Source organism: Neltuma alba, unplaced genomic scaffold (assembly GCF_004799145.2).
Source record: "Neltuma alba isolate B1F8T4 unplaced genomic scaffold, ASM479914v2 tig00011390_pilon, whole genome shotgun sequence".
Taxonomy (NCBI): Eukaryota; Viridiplantae; Streptophyta; class Magnoliopsida; order Fabales; family Fabaceae; genus Neltuma; species Neltuma alba.
In genome coordinates, this window is record NW_021636082.1 from 36,014 (window position 1) to 52,341 (window position 16,328).

At 34.0% G+C, this 16,328-nt stretch overlaps 1 protein-coding gene across 4 annotated transcripts; it reads left to right on the top strand.

The window, feature by feature from the left end:
- The first annotated feature begins 11,012 nt into the window (after positions 1 to 11,012).
- LOC114712669 (WPP domain-interacting protein 1) lies at positions 11,013 to 14,448 on the top strand. 4 transcript variants are annotated; one of them, XM_028897218.1, is made up of 3 exons: positions 11,013 to 11,101; positions 11,509 to 12,470; positions 13,547 to 14,448. In XM_028897218.1, exons 1-3 carry the CDS (start codon positions 11,097 to 11,099, stop codon positions 14,293 to 14,295), a joined length of 1,716 nt encoding a protein of 571 aa, XP_028753051.1. In that variant the 5' UTR covers positions 11,013 to 11,096; the 3' UTR covers positions 14,296 to 14,448. The 4 variants fall into 4 exon arrangements, with proteins under 4 accessions (XP_028753051.1, XP_028753049.1, XP_028753050.1 ...); XM_028897216.1 differs by having other exon boundaries at positions 11,018 to 11,101; positions 11,190 to 12,470; XM_028897217.1 differs by lacking the exon at positions 11,013 to 11,101 and adding an exon at positions 11,109 to 11,422.
- The last annotated feature ends 1,880 nt before the right edge of the window (positions 14,449 to 16,328 follow it).

The following is a 16,328-nucleotide window of genomic DNA, read 5'->3' on the forward strand; positions in this document are numbered from 1 at the left end:
TACAATTAATTTGTCAAAATTTACTATTTATTTGCTCAAATAATACATTTCTAGATTCTCTGTCCTAAATTTGAACAATCAAATCTCTTAGCACATACATCCATTTTAAGCGATTTACCATTTGTTTTAAAGCTTAGAATATGTACAAACTGCTTATCAAATTTTATGGGCAGATTCATTCATTTACCATACTTTTGCTTTGTCTCAAATTCATTGCTCATTAGCATGCTACATGCATGCAACCATTCTCATATTTTATACGTTATTCTCATACATCTACATGCTCAATTTTACATGTTATTCTCTTTATTTATCATTACATAACATCAACGGCATTCTTCTAATCATACATCACATAAAGGGATACATAACATAACACAACATAATATTTTTCTCAAATTCTCTCTTCTTTCTTGATCTTCCTCATGCATTCCTCTTCCCTTTCACACCATGCCTATTATGGTTAGTTAATGAAGGATGAGATTTGGGAGAATTTCAGTAACAAATAATAACTATCGAAACATACATGGCAAGCTTGGTATTCATAACATGCTTGCAACTTGACATCTTTATAACATAATGATATGTTTGGAAATTATCATGCATTTATCATAAAACACATAGGCCCATAGCATATTCTAAACATATCCACATTCACATTACATGAGTTCATAAAATTGCATAAACATAAAACATGCCACACATGCAAGCAATACCAAGCACATAAGAGTAGGGTAAAATTTGCTACCTTTAGCCTTTTACATTCAATCTTTCCTCTTGATCCTTTTGCTTCCAACCATCAAGGTTGCTTGATCAACCTTTCCCATTTATCTTCATTGATTTCACATGGCCCTAATCACATTAACACATCATTACAATTCATTTATTAGAGTCATGGAATCAATTATATTTATATTTTGCTCTTTAACATATTTTAACCTCTAACTTTTGAGCTTTGATTCTAATCTTTTTAAAATTAATTTCACATACTATTCTCACATGATTTTTTTTTATGAAAAATCCATTTCTAAGCTCAAATTTAAAAAAAAATCCAACTCTTTTCCCATAAACAAGCATTGGCCGAACACTAGGATCTTAGGGTTCAAAGTTTCTGTTTTCAATTCCAGTGCTTCCAAACTTGCTTTATCACTTTTACCCCACACAATTTTTCATTCTAAGAACATTGAAGCATCAAAATTATCAAATTCTAACCATAACATACACCCTAGGTATGGCCAAATTTACACAAAGGTTAAGGGGAAGTTGGATTCTTTCCAATTTCATTACAAAATGACTTGATTCTTATTCTTTTCTAGCATTTACACATGACTCCATCATCAATCAATCTTTTTCATGGCTTAATCAATATTGGACAGCATAAACACTTAGGGTTTTATGCTTACAAATCTCAACAAAAATCATAACTAAGTTCTGCAAGACATAGAGTATCATAAACTACTTCCACGATCTTATCTTGTCTTGAAGCTTGGATTTTCTTAGAACTTGAAACTCTTCTTCTTCTTCTTTTTCTCTTTAAAATTTCATGCTCCCTTGCTTTTCCTCTGTTGGCCATCCAAACACACAAATGGGAGCGATAAATGGGCATTTATAAGGCTCTAGTTATTATTTACCTTAGGTTAATCTAAGTTACTTTTACCATTTTACCATAACACATATCTCTTGATTAAACTATGTATTCCATTATCTTGCCAAATGTCCAATTACCATGTCATGTGTCCCTCTTCTAATTTTCCTATGTGTTCTTAATCAAATTGGAGAGTAGTTTGAAATCCAAGGTAATTCCTTTCCAATTTTGCCCTTAACAAATTGTATAAATTCTTCCATGTCCCCTCATCAAATTAACATTAAAATAGGGAGAAAATTAGAGAGAAATTTGTGCTTCCTCTCACCCTTGACTATTCCTCCATGTATTTTATACTTTTACTCCGCATCAGGCACTTTTTCGATCCTAACTTACCCAGTAACACTAAGACATGTTCTGGCACCCTTTTTTCATGATAAATAATTTCACATGGCATTATATATGCATGTACATAGAGAAATAAATATTTTTCCTTTTATCTCCCATTAAACATTTAATAATATTTATTTCAAAGTAAACTTGATTGAATTTTTGCTATCAGTCCATGACTCCAAATGTAACGTCTTGAGTTTTTATCGGGTTTTAATAGCTTCTTTTGGTTGATTTTGAGGATAGATTAGTGATTTAATCTTGATCTTGGTGTTTGGGTTGGATTTGAGGTATGTTGGAGGAATAGGTGAACGTACCCCTCTCATGGTATGTTCGCCGCGGCGAAGTTCACTTCGCCACAGCGCACCGGGAGTTCCAGGGGAGAGTATCCTTTCGGGAATGTCTCGCCGCGGCGAAGGTGAGGGCATGCCACGACGAAGTTTTTTTAGGCGAGCGACAGTTTCCTTTCAGGAAGCTTTCGCCGCGGTGAAGATTGGAGTTCGCCGCGGTGAAGTCGGGTTTTCAGGCGAGTAATCCCTGTCGGGATTAGTTCGCCTCGGCGAAGTTATGGGTTCGCTGTGGCGAAGGAGTCCGAATCTATATAGTCGCAGGAGGGGTTCAGTGTGTGAAAATTAGAAAAATCTGAGGTAGAGAGAGAGGCTCTGCTAAGGTTTCGAATTTCTGGCTTGGAGGGGGCATTTCTAAGGATCCATTACCTCAAGTAAGTGATTTTAACCTCTAATCTACTTTCTTTCTTGGAATTTCTAAGGATTTATGGTGGAACCCTAGGATTTTCTAGGTTGTGATGGAATTGAGGTTTTTGACCGATTGTTTTGAGTTTAATTGATTGTTTTGGGTTAGTCTAAGTATTTAATCAGTGTAGTTTTCTTGGATTTAAAGAACTTGGAGTTTTGGAAGTTAGGGTTTATGAGATTGGGAGGTTTGTGACTGAGGATGACAATGTGGATATTGATTTTGAGTTTTGTGATTTGGGTTATGTTAAGGAGGGTTAAATTGGATGTTTAATCGGTTTAGAATGTTGTTAAGACTTCAATTATTCAAATGGGATATTTGGGTGTTGAATTCTTATAGTGAGTCCTTGAGGTTTGAATCCTAAATTGATATTGGGAGAGGAATTAAGGTTTTAATGAACTTTTATGACTTTAGAGTGTTGTTTTGGATGGTTATATCCTTTGAGTTTGGTAGAGTTTTGGTTGGAGCTAGGAATTGTGTCCCCAAATATTGTTTTGGCCACATTATTAGTTTGAAAGCTAATACATGATGGTTGTGTGTTTGTGTGCTTGTGTAGACCGGTTGTGAGTCTTGTTGGTGCACGGGGCCACATTGTTGGTTTGTTATTCCTTGCTCAGGCGAGAGGTAACCACTTTCCAATCCTTAGTACTTGCTTCTGTGGTATTGTGAGTAGATTTACGTTTTGTGCTCTGAGTAACAATTATATTCAAATTGTATGTTGTATATATATAAAAAGGAAAACCGTCTTGTGGGGTTTCAATTGATGATGAATGAATCTTGAAATTGTGAAAGATATGCCACTGAATAAAGTTAATTATGAAATGTTCAATTACTATCTGATTATGGTTTGAGCATGATGCATGAATAGGGAATTGGTGAGAGTTTTTGATAGTTACTATCACGTGGTAAGGCCTCCATTAATGCATGATGGTTGGCTCAGTACGTCCCCCATAGTGAGGGATAGGCCTTTTGGCTCCCTACGTCCCCCAGAGTGAGGGATAGGCCTTTTATGGCTCCTTACGTCCCCCGTAGTAAGGGATAGGCCAGGTTTGACTCTTGAAAATCCCCCAAAGTGAGGGATATGGTTGATGGGATTGCATCATTGCACCTGCATTATTTGTTGTGGCTATCATTTATTATATTACTTGCGAACTGCCCCACTTGACACCTCATAAGCACATATTTAGTAGTACCTTGAATTGGAAAGGTTGGTTACTGGGACGTTTGTCTCATCCCGTGGTTTACAATGTTTTCAGGTGAAGGTTCTAGGCGTGCGCCTTCGGGAAGAGACGCAGAGGCTTGAGCTTGGTTAGCTTTAGGCCTCTAGCCTTTGTTTATGTATGACCAGTTGTATATTGCCACAGTAGGGTCCTCTGAAATATTTTGATTGCCCGGCTTTATTGTAAACCGGAGGAAGTGTATCTTCTCACTTTTAATTGGCCGGAGGCCCTTTTTATTGTTTGTGGAACTTTGATTTACGTTGTTGGAAACCATTTGGATGGGCTGTTTATGATGTATGTTGTTACCCGGGCCGGAGGCTCGAGGCCCAGTAAATGTTAATGAATGATTTTAGTTGCATGCAACGGAGTTTGGGTTGGACCCGAGTTTGAAAGTCAATTTCTTAAAATATGCAAGTTTCTTCCTACTATGGTAATTCATTTAACAGATTTCCTTTTCTACCATAGTAGTGAATTTTATGATTTTAAGGTTAAGGGTTTTACACCAAAAATCCATCTTTGGGTAGCATTAATTCCTTTTTATCACAGAAAATTTCTCTGACATTCCTCAAGTCAAACTTTGACCTATAAGTGGTCTATTTTGACTTTTCCCAAATACCTCCCTTTCTGTAAAATTTTGCTTTAAATTATTCTAAAGTTGACCTTTTTACTTTCAAGGGTCAAGGATAATTTTAAAATCTTACATAATTCTTAAAATAATTAATCCTTATTTTTTCTGATTATTTGAGGCATCCTTACAATTTAAATAATCAATTTTGACTAATTTTTTCTCAATTAGCCGAAATTCCCACAATTAGTTAATTTACTAAAAGCTCCTTGAAATTCATTTTGGAGTGTTTTCATTATTTTTAACCTCAAATGGGCCTTTATACCTCATTTCCTATTTTTTTGGTTTTTACTGGAATTTCAGGCATACTATCTATCATTACCATTTTTGACCTAAAACTTTTTAAAATTACAGTTTGGATTTTACTAGGGTTTAACCTTAAGAATCATCTCTTTGAGGGCTCTAGAACCTTTGGCCCATATTTACCCTCATTTATCATACTAGGCTTTTGAGACTTCACCGGAGTCTATCTTTCTCATTTTCTCGGTTCTAAAAAACTCTTACTCTGTAATTTAGTTTATAAGAATTCTCTCGCTCTTCCAGGGAATTTCTAAAACTTTTACCAAAAGAAATCTGGCAGCCTATCCATTTTAGACTATTTCTTATACTTTTAGACCCAAAATTCTGGATGTTACATCAAGAAAGTTAGTGGGGTTAACTACCGGCACGTGTTTCTCTGCTAAGACCCATTTATCCCACAACTCATGATTTATTATCAAAATTCAACTAATCATGATACTGATTTACAATGGACTAGATGATTCAACTGTTAGAATATTATTTTGATATATTTAAATACTACTCCACTTAATTGTAAATGTAAGAATTTACTCTATTTTTAAATATAGAATCTCAATTTAGTTACTGTCTCTCAAATTTATAATTTTTTCCTAATACTCTCCCTAACTGCGCACATGTGAGTAGTTTTTTTTTTTTAATTAATGGAGTAGTTTTCAATACAAATAATTCAAAGTAATACTTTAATTTAAGGAAACCAACACATTTTTCTATAAATAATTAACTATTTTTTTTAATATTTGTAAATATTAATTATCTTGTTCTTATAATTAGAACTAGTAGGTGGAGTATATAATTTGGAAGTTAAGAGACGCTTTCCTTTTTGGTAACAATGTATTTTCATGCCCTTAATATTATTATCAAAGTGAGGTGATAAGTTATTGGAAAACTTTGGTAAAAAATTCCTGTTTGAAAACTTAATTGGCTAAAAAGAGTTAAACAACTATGATTCATGAGTACAACTTTTCTTCTATTGTGTGTAACATATCTTTCGCTGTGTGCAAAATAACTTCTATATTAATGATTATTGAATATCATTGATGATATATTACACACAGCGGAAAAAAAGTTGAGCTCAAGATCATAGTTACACCTACTCAAATTTAGGTCTTTTTAGCCCATTAAGTTTTCAGCAACTTTTAGTCAAATTTTCCTAAGTTATTTTGTAATCTTCTAAAGCTGAGATTGGTCGCATACATCCGGTATTTTTACATAGCAATTAAACAAGAAAAATTAAACATAATATGACGTGTATGGGCTAATTAAGAGTAAAGCAAGAAAAGTCCAAGTAATGTTATGGAAAAAAAAAAGGGAAAAAGGTTAATGGGCCAAAAGTTATAATTATGAAAAGATTAGGCCCAAAAGTGTAAATAAAAGAAAATATTAGGTAAAAATAAATGTGTAGTCACGGAGAAATGCCTAGAAATTTGGGGGGGGGGGTGTCTTGAATGGCAGAAGAAGATTCCTAAAACAAATTTGAGCCCCATATAGCTAGTGCCTCAAAAATGAAATTGTTAGCTTAGAAAGTACATTCATGTGAAATTTAAAGAAATAAACAGAAAAATAATTATTAGAATGATTTAAGGGCTCATAAAATTAAGGAAATATTATGAAATATTATTTTGAGGATCTAAAAAATTTATGAAGAGGTTTAATTCTAAAAAAGTGGCCTAAATTAAATAACCTTAAAGCTTAGTTAATTTTTGGGAATTACGGGCTTATCTCCAAAAAAATTCAATAATAAAATAGTTAGAGGTTGTAGTTTGATCTAAAAGTTTTAGAAAATTTATTTTATAAAATAAAAAAGACAATTAAAGCAGAAAATCCTTATAAACTATTAAGGATTAAAAAAATTTACCTGGCAATTTCAGTATCTACAACAGGGGCAAAATTGTAAGTTAGCCCAAGCCCAAAAATGGACTCCGGCCTCAACTTAGCCCAAAATTAGAAGCCCAAAACGTGTGACCCATGATCACAAGAATGAGGATCAGATATCTAAGTTAGGGACCCAGTAAGTAAATGGGAAAAATTAGGCTCAATTACATGCGTGCGTGTGTGTGTGTTTGGGTATGTGTGTATGATAAGCTTTATTAGAGTGCCTGTGACTAAGGAAAAAATGAAGTAATTTCACTCTTCGCTTAATCTTCAGCGGCCGCGCCTCCCACAGTCCTCATCCACACCTTGAAAACACAGAGGGCGAGAAACCGAAGAGGAAATGAGGAAAGCGGAGAAGAGAGAGGAAGCGAGTGTGGAAGCTCACAAGCAACCAGATAGCTAAGCCAATAAGTAGTATCTTTTCATTTAGTAGGAATTGCAATCAGGTCCAAGAAAATGATTTAATTACTTTAAAATCCATTCACAATTTAGAAACATACAATGACAAGTTCCAGACAATGCAAATGGTTTATGATCCTCACCAAGGTTAAAAAACTAGACCGGTAATTAAACCTGTTGAGGAAATAGTTTAAAGGTCAGTGATTCAACTTGGAGTTAACCTGGCATCAGACCAGTCATAATTAAAATAATATATTTTAAATAAACATTGATTATTTTTTTGCCAACAAATATACATTGATTATTTTAGATTGTAATAATAAATATATAAAGATAAATATAATAAATAATAAATTTAAATGATGGATAGAGTTTGAAAAATATTTCAAGAAATAATATATGAGAAAGGATACTTATTTATTTATATTGATTGTTTTTTGATAAAAATTAGTAAAGTTTGCGTTTTACAATTCCTTTTCAATCTTATTAGTTATCGCATCCCACTAATAATTTTCTTTCACAAAAAGTAGTATAAAATCTCTAGGTATTCAACGCCCTTTCAGACTTTCTACAAGAGGTGTGGTTATCGAAAAAAGACTAGCTTGAATAACTATTCTAGCACTTTCTTTCAAGTTTGGGCATCGGTTACCATAAGAGTTGACGAGAGATTGAAATTGAACAGTGATGATAAGAGAAGTAAATACTGCAGCCATTTTGAATCAAACTAGTTGATAGTTGATGAGCATCTTTCCTTTCACTTGTCCCTTGTTTTCACTCGTCCCTAGTTCTTCCCCTTTATACCATTCACTCTTTTCTCTGCATCATTTCGATCATTCCCTCTCATCCCTGTATCTCACTGCAGCATGCAACATATGATGCTTCAAGACAAGTTTTTGTAGCTTTTATTTGATGCTTCTATGTTCATGTCTATTGCTTATCTCAACTTCTGATGCATATTTTTCCAAAAAAGAATAAACCGAGCAATCCACCTGACTTAGCAATTCGTTCGATTTCATCGGTTTCTTACCAATTTGTACCTATTTTTTCTGGGTTGATTGTGCGCTGGTTTATGTACTAAACCGGATAGGACAAATAAACTGATTTTTGGTTTGAACCGGCTGGTCCGATCTGATTTTTGGTGTCATGATCTTTACTTGTAATTAAGATTTTTGGTAATTAAATTCTTTTTATGAGACCTCATAGTAATTGTCTCTATCGTTTATTGATTCACTTGCCCTCTCTTTTTATTATTTATTTTACCAAGTGCACAAGAGTTTTTTATTGCATTTAGTTGATCATCCAATTTACCCCTTCCCCTGTTTGGTACCGACGAATAGGAAGCATTGAAAATAAGGATAGAGATTGAGATTGCAATTGAAAAAGATCATTAAAATAATATTTAGCATGAGTAATTACTTGCTATGTGGATTAGCCAAACCCATAGAAGTGGGATATTGGGGAATACCACTTCCCCCATGATATTTCCCAATCCCACATACATGAATTTGGCTAATCCTATATAATAAGCAATCTTTTATGCTAAAAACTTTTTAATAGATTTTTTTAATTTCAATCCCAATCCTTATCCTTAATTTTCAATGCTTCCTGCCAAACATAACCTAAGAGTCATCCAATTTAATAGTAACCGAAAATATATTAAGATACAATATTAGAGTTTATATTTCATGAGAGTAACTTAGGACATGAAAAAATTGACTTCCCTGGAACATTAACACTTTAGAAATTTTGAAGCATGTCAAGTTTTTCCTCATGCAGTGAATAGTTAATATTCTAACAAAAAGAATATATTACACAGTTAAAAAATATATTAATATCAATTAAAAGTAATAAATATGTAAGAAATCATTTTTTTAAAGAATGCCTTTATTTATAAGATGGCAAGTGAGAGGAGAAATAATGAGAAAAATGTGAAAAATGTATTGAAAAAAAAAGATGACACAATTGATTAAGAATAAAATTGATAAAAATATATTTGATTTCAAGACAAACGAAAAAGCAATCTTATAAAAAGGATATGATAAATTCAAATTTTGGAATTTTATATGAACAAACCAGCTATAGTAATTCTCTTGATATTTAACTATCCACCATGAGGGATGCCACAAAAAATTGAGTCACACATTAAGTTTATACTTTTTATACTAGTTTGTAAAATGGAGGAGTTGTATTGCTGAATCGCAATCTACAATTCACTGATTTGCCCAAAAATAGGTCAACATCTTGACCGGGAACATCTGGCAATGTCAGAATCTACCTCATATTCACGTTCTCTGACCTTACGAAATTGCGATATAATAATTAGGGAAAATCACTAACAGATCCCACAGAAGGCAATTTATTACTATGAGGTCCCATGAAATGTCAAAATCACTGACAGGTCCTAAGGGACCTCAGAGTAATATTTTCGTTTTGTAAAATGACATTACTGCCCCTCATATTCTAGATTCACATTTGCTCTGTCATTACGATTTACAACCTCAGCAGCGACTATTAACAACCTAATGAGAGGGCGTTAACAACCCTAGCAGTATCCGTTAACAACTTACTTTATAGAATTATATAACCTCTACATAGAGTAAATTATAACCAAATAATATAATACAACAACTTTAACACTAAAATGGAAAGCTTTTGATATCATTAAGAATTTTAACTAGATCCAATAGGATTATAGTAATATTTTAATGCGAATATCCATTTACAATCTCAACAGCGATTGTTAACAACTGAATGAGAGGGCATTAACAAACCTAAGCAGTAGTCGTTAACAACTTACTTTATAGAATTATATAACCTCTGCATAAGAGTAAATTATAACCAAATAGTATAATACAACAACTTTAACATTAAAATGGGAAGCTTTTTGATATCATTAAGAATTTTAACTAAATCCAATAGGATTATAGTAATATTTTAATGCGAAGATCCATTTACAACCTCAATAGCGACTATTAACAACCGAATGAGAAGGCATTAACAACCTAAGCAGTATCGGTTAACAACTTACTTTATAGAATTATATAACCTCCGCGTAAGAGTAAATTATAACCAAATAGTATAATACAACAACTTTAACACTAAAATGGGAAGCTTTTGATATCATTAAGAATTTTAACCAAACCCAATAGGATTATAGCAACATTTTAATGCGAAAATCCATTTACAACCTCAACAGTAAGTATTAATAACATAAGGAGAATTGTTAACAACCTTAGCAGTGTCTGTTAACAACTAACTTTATCGGATAATATAACTTCTAGCTATAACTAACTAAACTATAAATAAATAGTCTTAAAGTTAATCTTATATAGTTGTTAGAGGTTATATTATCCTATAAAGTCAATTGTTAATAGATACTGCCTAGATTGTCAACAGCTCTCTTTGGGTTATTAATACTCACCATTGAGGTTGTAAATGGATCTTCGCATTAAAATGTTACTATAATCCTACTGGGTTTGGTTAAAATTCTTAATGATATAAAAAAGCTTCCCATTTTAGTATTAAAGTTGTTGTATTATACTATTTGGTTATAATTTACTCTTATGCGGAGGTTATATATTCTATAAAGTAAGTTGTTAACGGATACTGCTAGGGTTGTTAACGCCCTCTCATTAGGTTGTTAATAGTCGCTGCTGAGGTTGTAAATCGTAATGATAGAGTAAATGTGAATCTGAAATATGAGGGGCAGTAATGTCATTTTACAAAACGAAAATATTACTATGAGGTCCCTTGGGACTTGTCAGTGATTTTGACATTTCATGAGACCTCAAAGTAATAAATTGCCTTTTGTGGGACCTGTTAGTGATTTTCCCTAATAATTATAATAACAACATTTATAGTACACCGCTCGTTTCTGCTCTCCAAGAACCATCCCAAGTTTCAGGGTCGGTGATGTCTCGTATCATCATCTTCTTCAATTCCAGGGGCTTAATTAATGAGGTAGACCACGCGACCACACATGTATTCTTTCCCCATTCACTCATTTGCATTTCATAATTACCCATTTCGTTTACGTTTGAATTTGTAGACATGTACTTTTCTTCTTCCCACTGTGCTTCGCCGTGAAATTCGTCAATTCTCAATCTATTTATTGCTTGAATTAATCCCAGATTTTTAGCAGTATAATTGGATGATTGCATGTCTGATTTTATTTCATTATGTTGATCTGAATTAATTTGGGAGGAGTATTTGAGGGAATTGGTTTTTGTTATGGATTTGGAGAGTGAAGGTTCAGCCCTAGAATCTGTGGAAGAAAATGAGGTGAACCTAGAAAAATCACCCCACGATGATGAGAATGGGACTAAGAATAACGGCTCTTTTGCTAATGAGATTGATTATGAATTCGGTGGCCATGGACATTCTGATGCTAACACATCAACATCAGATCAACTCGGAAGTACTGTTGAAGCAGTTGGTGAAGAGGTTACGCATCGAAGAGGCAAAGTTCATGCTGAGGATTCATCTCCTGCGTCAAAGGGTTCTGGGTTGAAGAAATGGAGGAGAATTAGGAGGGAGATTGTGAAGGATCCAAATGTAAGTGTAGAGAGTAAAACATTGAAGCGAGGTTTACCTGACCCTGCCAATTTAAGTAACAGCCAACCTCTTGCGCATGATATTAAGCAAAGTAGTGAGGACTCTGTTATATCCTCAAACATAGATAATAATGTTGGGTTGATTGATGCCTCTACTATCCTCGGATCTGGCTCTGATTCTGATTTTAGATATGTTCTTGGGGCTGCCTTCGCTATTGGCACAGATTCTGAGAATAGTGAAGATAGGAGTAACAAGTGTTCCTCAGCAACTAGTACACCAAAGTTTAGACATGACATGTCTCCTGTATCAGGGCTTGCTCAGGAGAAAAGACGGGTTAAGAATATGAGTTCAAAAAATTTAGCCAGCTCAACCCAGCGGGTTCAACTGGGGAGGGAACGCACAGAAATCAGCAAGAAACCTAAAGGCGAAAAAATCAAGATGGAGAAGGAAAATTCTCATTCCAGCCCTTCTTTAAGAAGTTCCAACTTTAACCAAGGTGTCTTTGAAGCAAATGAGAACGGAAAGCATGACAGAAGGTCAATTATTTATGACAAAATTGACAGCGGTGAGGTTCAAACTGATGAAAAGTCCCATGGGGAAGTTCAAGCTGGTTATTGCAATGAAACTGAGGATCATCTACAGGGGAATTTGCCTGCAAATTTGTCTTCAGATGTTATAGAAGAAAAAGGTGTGAACAATCACTATTCAGAAGTAGGGGATCCACTTATGGAGTGCATGCGTAACCTTCAATCTGTGCAGGAGGCACTTGAAGAAGGTATGTACATGTATTTTTTATTTTCTTCTTTTTCTTTCTGGTAATACTTGATTTTCTGACATGCGTTGACGTATTTTGCCAATCCATGACTAGGATTTGTGGATCTAGTGTAAAAATTTCTTATATGTTAATACTTGTTTTACTTTACTATTCCCTAATCATTCGAAGTTGTCAAACAATTTCTTGTCAAGTATATTCTATTGACAAAATTCTTCATGAGCAAATTTTACAAAGGAATATGTAAATTCAGAGTCATCTATTGGTTGTCTAGAGTCTAAACTCACTATGACTGTGAAAATAAGTTGGAGGAATTTATCGGAAAATAATTTGGTATGTGAAATGGTTCTCTTTATTGTGTTATGTGAGGTGGTGGGAAGTTTCTTATCTTTTGCTAGATGTCTGTTCATGTTCCATCAATCCTTTTCCCACTTTAATTTTCCCCTCTTTGCTTCATCTTCTTCTTGTTTATTCAAACTTCGAAAGGTAGTAAAATATCAATGTTGTCCGTAAATTGGATATTATCATTAATCGGTATTTTCTTTGATTACTTATTTTCAGTCCTTCATAGGAGATGTAGTGCTGTTGTTCCAGATATGTAATAGCTTGCTTTAGGGTTTTCCATCTAATTTAAGTTGTGAAGATTGTACTTTTCATACAAGGTCCACAGCCTACTAGACAAAGATTTTGTTTATGCTTAGTATTGAAGAATGACAAGTGTAAGCTGATTTGATTTTTTTCTGGGTCTTTAGTAAGGTACCCGTTGAAATCTTAATAACTCATGGGATGACCTAGCTTTAACTGCAATTCTAACGCGTATAACATTATGCTTTGGCAGCGACTCTTTCTTTTGTAATCATGCATGTTGTACCCTTTTGAGAAGACTACTGAAAAACATGACTTAAAGTTGGTTTGGCTGGTTTCTTATTGCTATTGTATCATACGCGAGAAGAAATCCAATTTTCTATATGACGTTCCTTGTTTGGAGTGCATGATTAGTCTTTAATGAAAGTATTAAGTATTGCATGTGTCTCTTCATACTGTAAAATCTAAAATCTGATTCATATGTACTATTGCAGAAATCAAGAAATTTGGGGAGATTAGGAATGAACCCCTCTCATCAGATTATGACTCGATCAAGTCAAGCAATGTAATGGCTGATATTACTGCTCTAGATCCTGGACTCCGTGAATCATGCTTATCTGGTCAATCTGATGCAGAAGGAACCAAACCAACATATTCAAGTTCCTTAGAACTTCAGATTCTGATCCTGACACAGAAAGCGAATGTGCTGGAAAGCAAGTTAAATGAATTACAGGGTATGCTTGCTTTGAGGGATTCCAGGATTCATGAACTTGCAACAGTCCTGGGAAGTCATGAACTTCCTACCGAAGAATCAGGTAGCACCGTTAACTTATTGGCAGAGAAATTTAAACTGGAATCTGAACTTGAGGGCTTCTTCAGGCAAAAGATAGAAGCAGAGATTGAATACCTGATAATCACAAAAATGATGCAGAATTTTAAGGTTGCAGAAGCTTATCAACACAGAGTCTTGGAAGAACTGGAAACATCATCCAAAAGGCAAGCACAGGTTCTGAACAAGCTTGGAATAGCAGAAAGCAAGGCAGCAATGCTCAAGAACAAAGCAGATGAGCTGGGAAACTACTGTAGTGATATTTTAGGAGTTGAGGAGACAATTACGGTGCAGAAAAGACTATATAAGGTGACACTATGCTTTTTAGTACAGTTCATGTTGTTAGTTATGGTCTTCAGGTTTTTTGTTTCACAGTTGTTACCCACTTCTGGGGTGGTTGTTATCCCCACATAAGCCTGCAAAGTTTAGTTTCTTTAGTTGTTTTATGAAATGATCCTTTACTGTTAAGGTCTCTCGATTTTCTTACCATTTTGTGCACAATTGTAAATTTATCTGACTTTTGGCTTAAAGAGATTAATGATATCAATGTCGGAGCATTTCAAGTAAGCATTATGTCGTAGAATCGCTAGTAGTATTGTAAAAGTATGATGTCAATCTAGGGCACAAATTCCTTCATACTCCTGTTCATATTATAAGGCTGTTTTCTACAAGTTTTTTAAAAATTCAGTCCATATTTTTTTTATTTAATATTTCCTAACTAGTAAATAAATGTTCTCACTACCTAATTATTCTCTATTTGAAGAACTTTATTGAGCGTTATCAAAAAATTTTAAAAGCATTAATAAATTTAATCGAGAGTTTTTCTTATTTAGGTAAAGTTGTTGTCATTTTTTCTGGTGAACGCATTTTTATTATCGTTCTTTTTTAATTATAAAAAGCATTAGTATGGTGTATCTTTCTTGTCTCTTAAATTATAATAATCCTCTTTTTTTATCCTTTAGCTCCTTAATATTTTCTTCAAAGTTTAGGTTGCTCATCAATTTAAAATTTATACTTTATAGTTTTATTCCTATTCCTTTTTAATCTAAAATAATTGTTACACATAACAAATATATTAATGAAATTACAACAAGGTTAAATCACAATCCAGGTAATGAACATTGAACCTATACCGCTCTGTGACGTATTTACTACTTACTATTTTGACGATTTAATTGAAAAATTATTAAATGAAAAAAAAAAAGAATTTCGTGCACACTATTTCGGCTACACTGATTTCATGCAGTTATCTAGCATGTTGAATAAGGATATAATTATCCTACGAATCGCAGTACATCTCTGATCTGAATTTTCTTCTACTTTGGGTTATGGAAATAAATAAATAACTAAATCGATAAGTAAATAAATTCCCATAAAATAACCGCAGTAGAACTTTTCCACACCACAGCCTTTAGAATGATTTTATTCTAGTTTAAAACTGTAAAATATCTTTAATTTATTGTCATTACGTGTAGTTTTATTGAAAATATTTAAATCATAGAATTTTTTGACCCGGTAATTCCTAGAATGAATGAAGACACGCGTTAAGAGATTATGGATCCTAACAGAAGTGAGTCATAATGGAATAAGCCTGAAATAAATATTAGTGAGTCATAATGGAATAAGCCTGAAATAAATATTTTCCAAATTTTTGGGAAAATTAATTTGATGGTCCTCATAGTTTCACTAAATTAAGTCTCTTTTTTTATCCCATGCTTATTGTTCCTCTATTATCAGTCCTGGTCATTTTGTTATAAATATCATTAGTTTAGGTTGATCAGGGCTGACATGGCGCTGAAAAATACCCGAGTAAGCACATCATCTCGTCAAAGTTACCTCCTACTCCCTCAGATTCTCTCTCTCTCTCTCCCTACTCCACATAGTTCCCTTCAAAACAACACCATTATCTCTCTCTTTCTCCACCACCATCATCATCATCTTTATCTCCTCTTGCAGAAGCCTCACTCTGTTTCAGATTCATCACTTCCTTCTCGCAACTGTAATTGTACCCTCCTTGTTGCCACCTCCCATGGCAATCGATCTCTCTGCAGTAACAGAGCTCGAGTCGACTGAGAGTAAGTAGCAAGGTTCGATGAGATCGTGGTGCTCCGCTAGCTGTCGCGACTCAGCTTTGGCTCTTGCGGCAACATGGAGATTCCACAAACATTCCATCTTCGGATCCAATGACCAGACGGCATGGGGTCGAGGGAATGAGAGGTGCCTGCTCTTTGGGATATATTAACACTAGAGTAGATTGGTCCTGGTACAACAGATAGAACATGGTGGCACCTAGTGGAAGCAGCAAGCACTTTCACCTCCACCAACACTTCTTTCTCTTCAACACAAATGAAGATGTTGATGAATACTTAGAAGAAGAATCTGAAACATGGAAGAGGAGAACGAGGAGGAGAAGAAAAGAAAAGGCCATAGAAATTCTTTCCAACTTT

Bases quoted from the DNA above. Each gene is read 5' to 3' on its own strand.
- LOC114712669 (XM_028897216.1), top strand. From the start codon at position 11,372: ATGGATTTGGAGAGTGAAGGTTCAGCCCTAGAATCTGTGGAAGAAAAT. The intron at 12,471-13,546 runs GTATGTACATGT...GTACTATTGCAG, and splicing joins GCAGGAGGCACTTGAAGAAG to AAATCAAGAAATTTGGGGAG.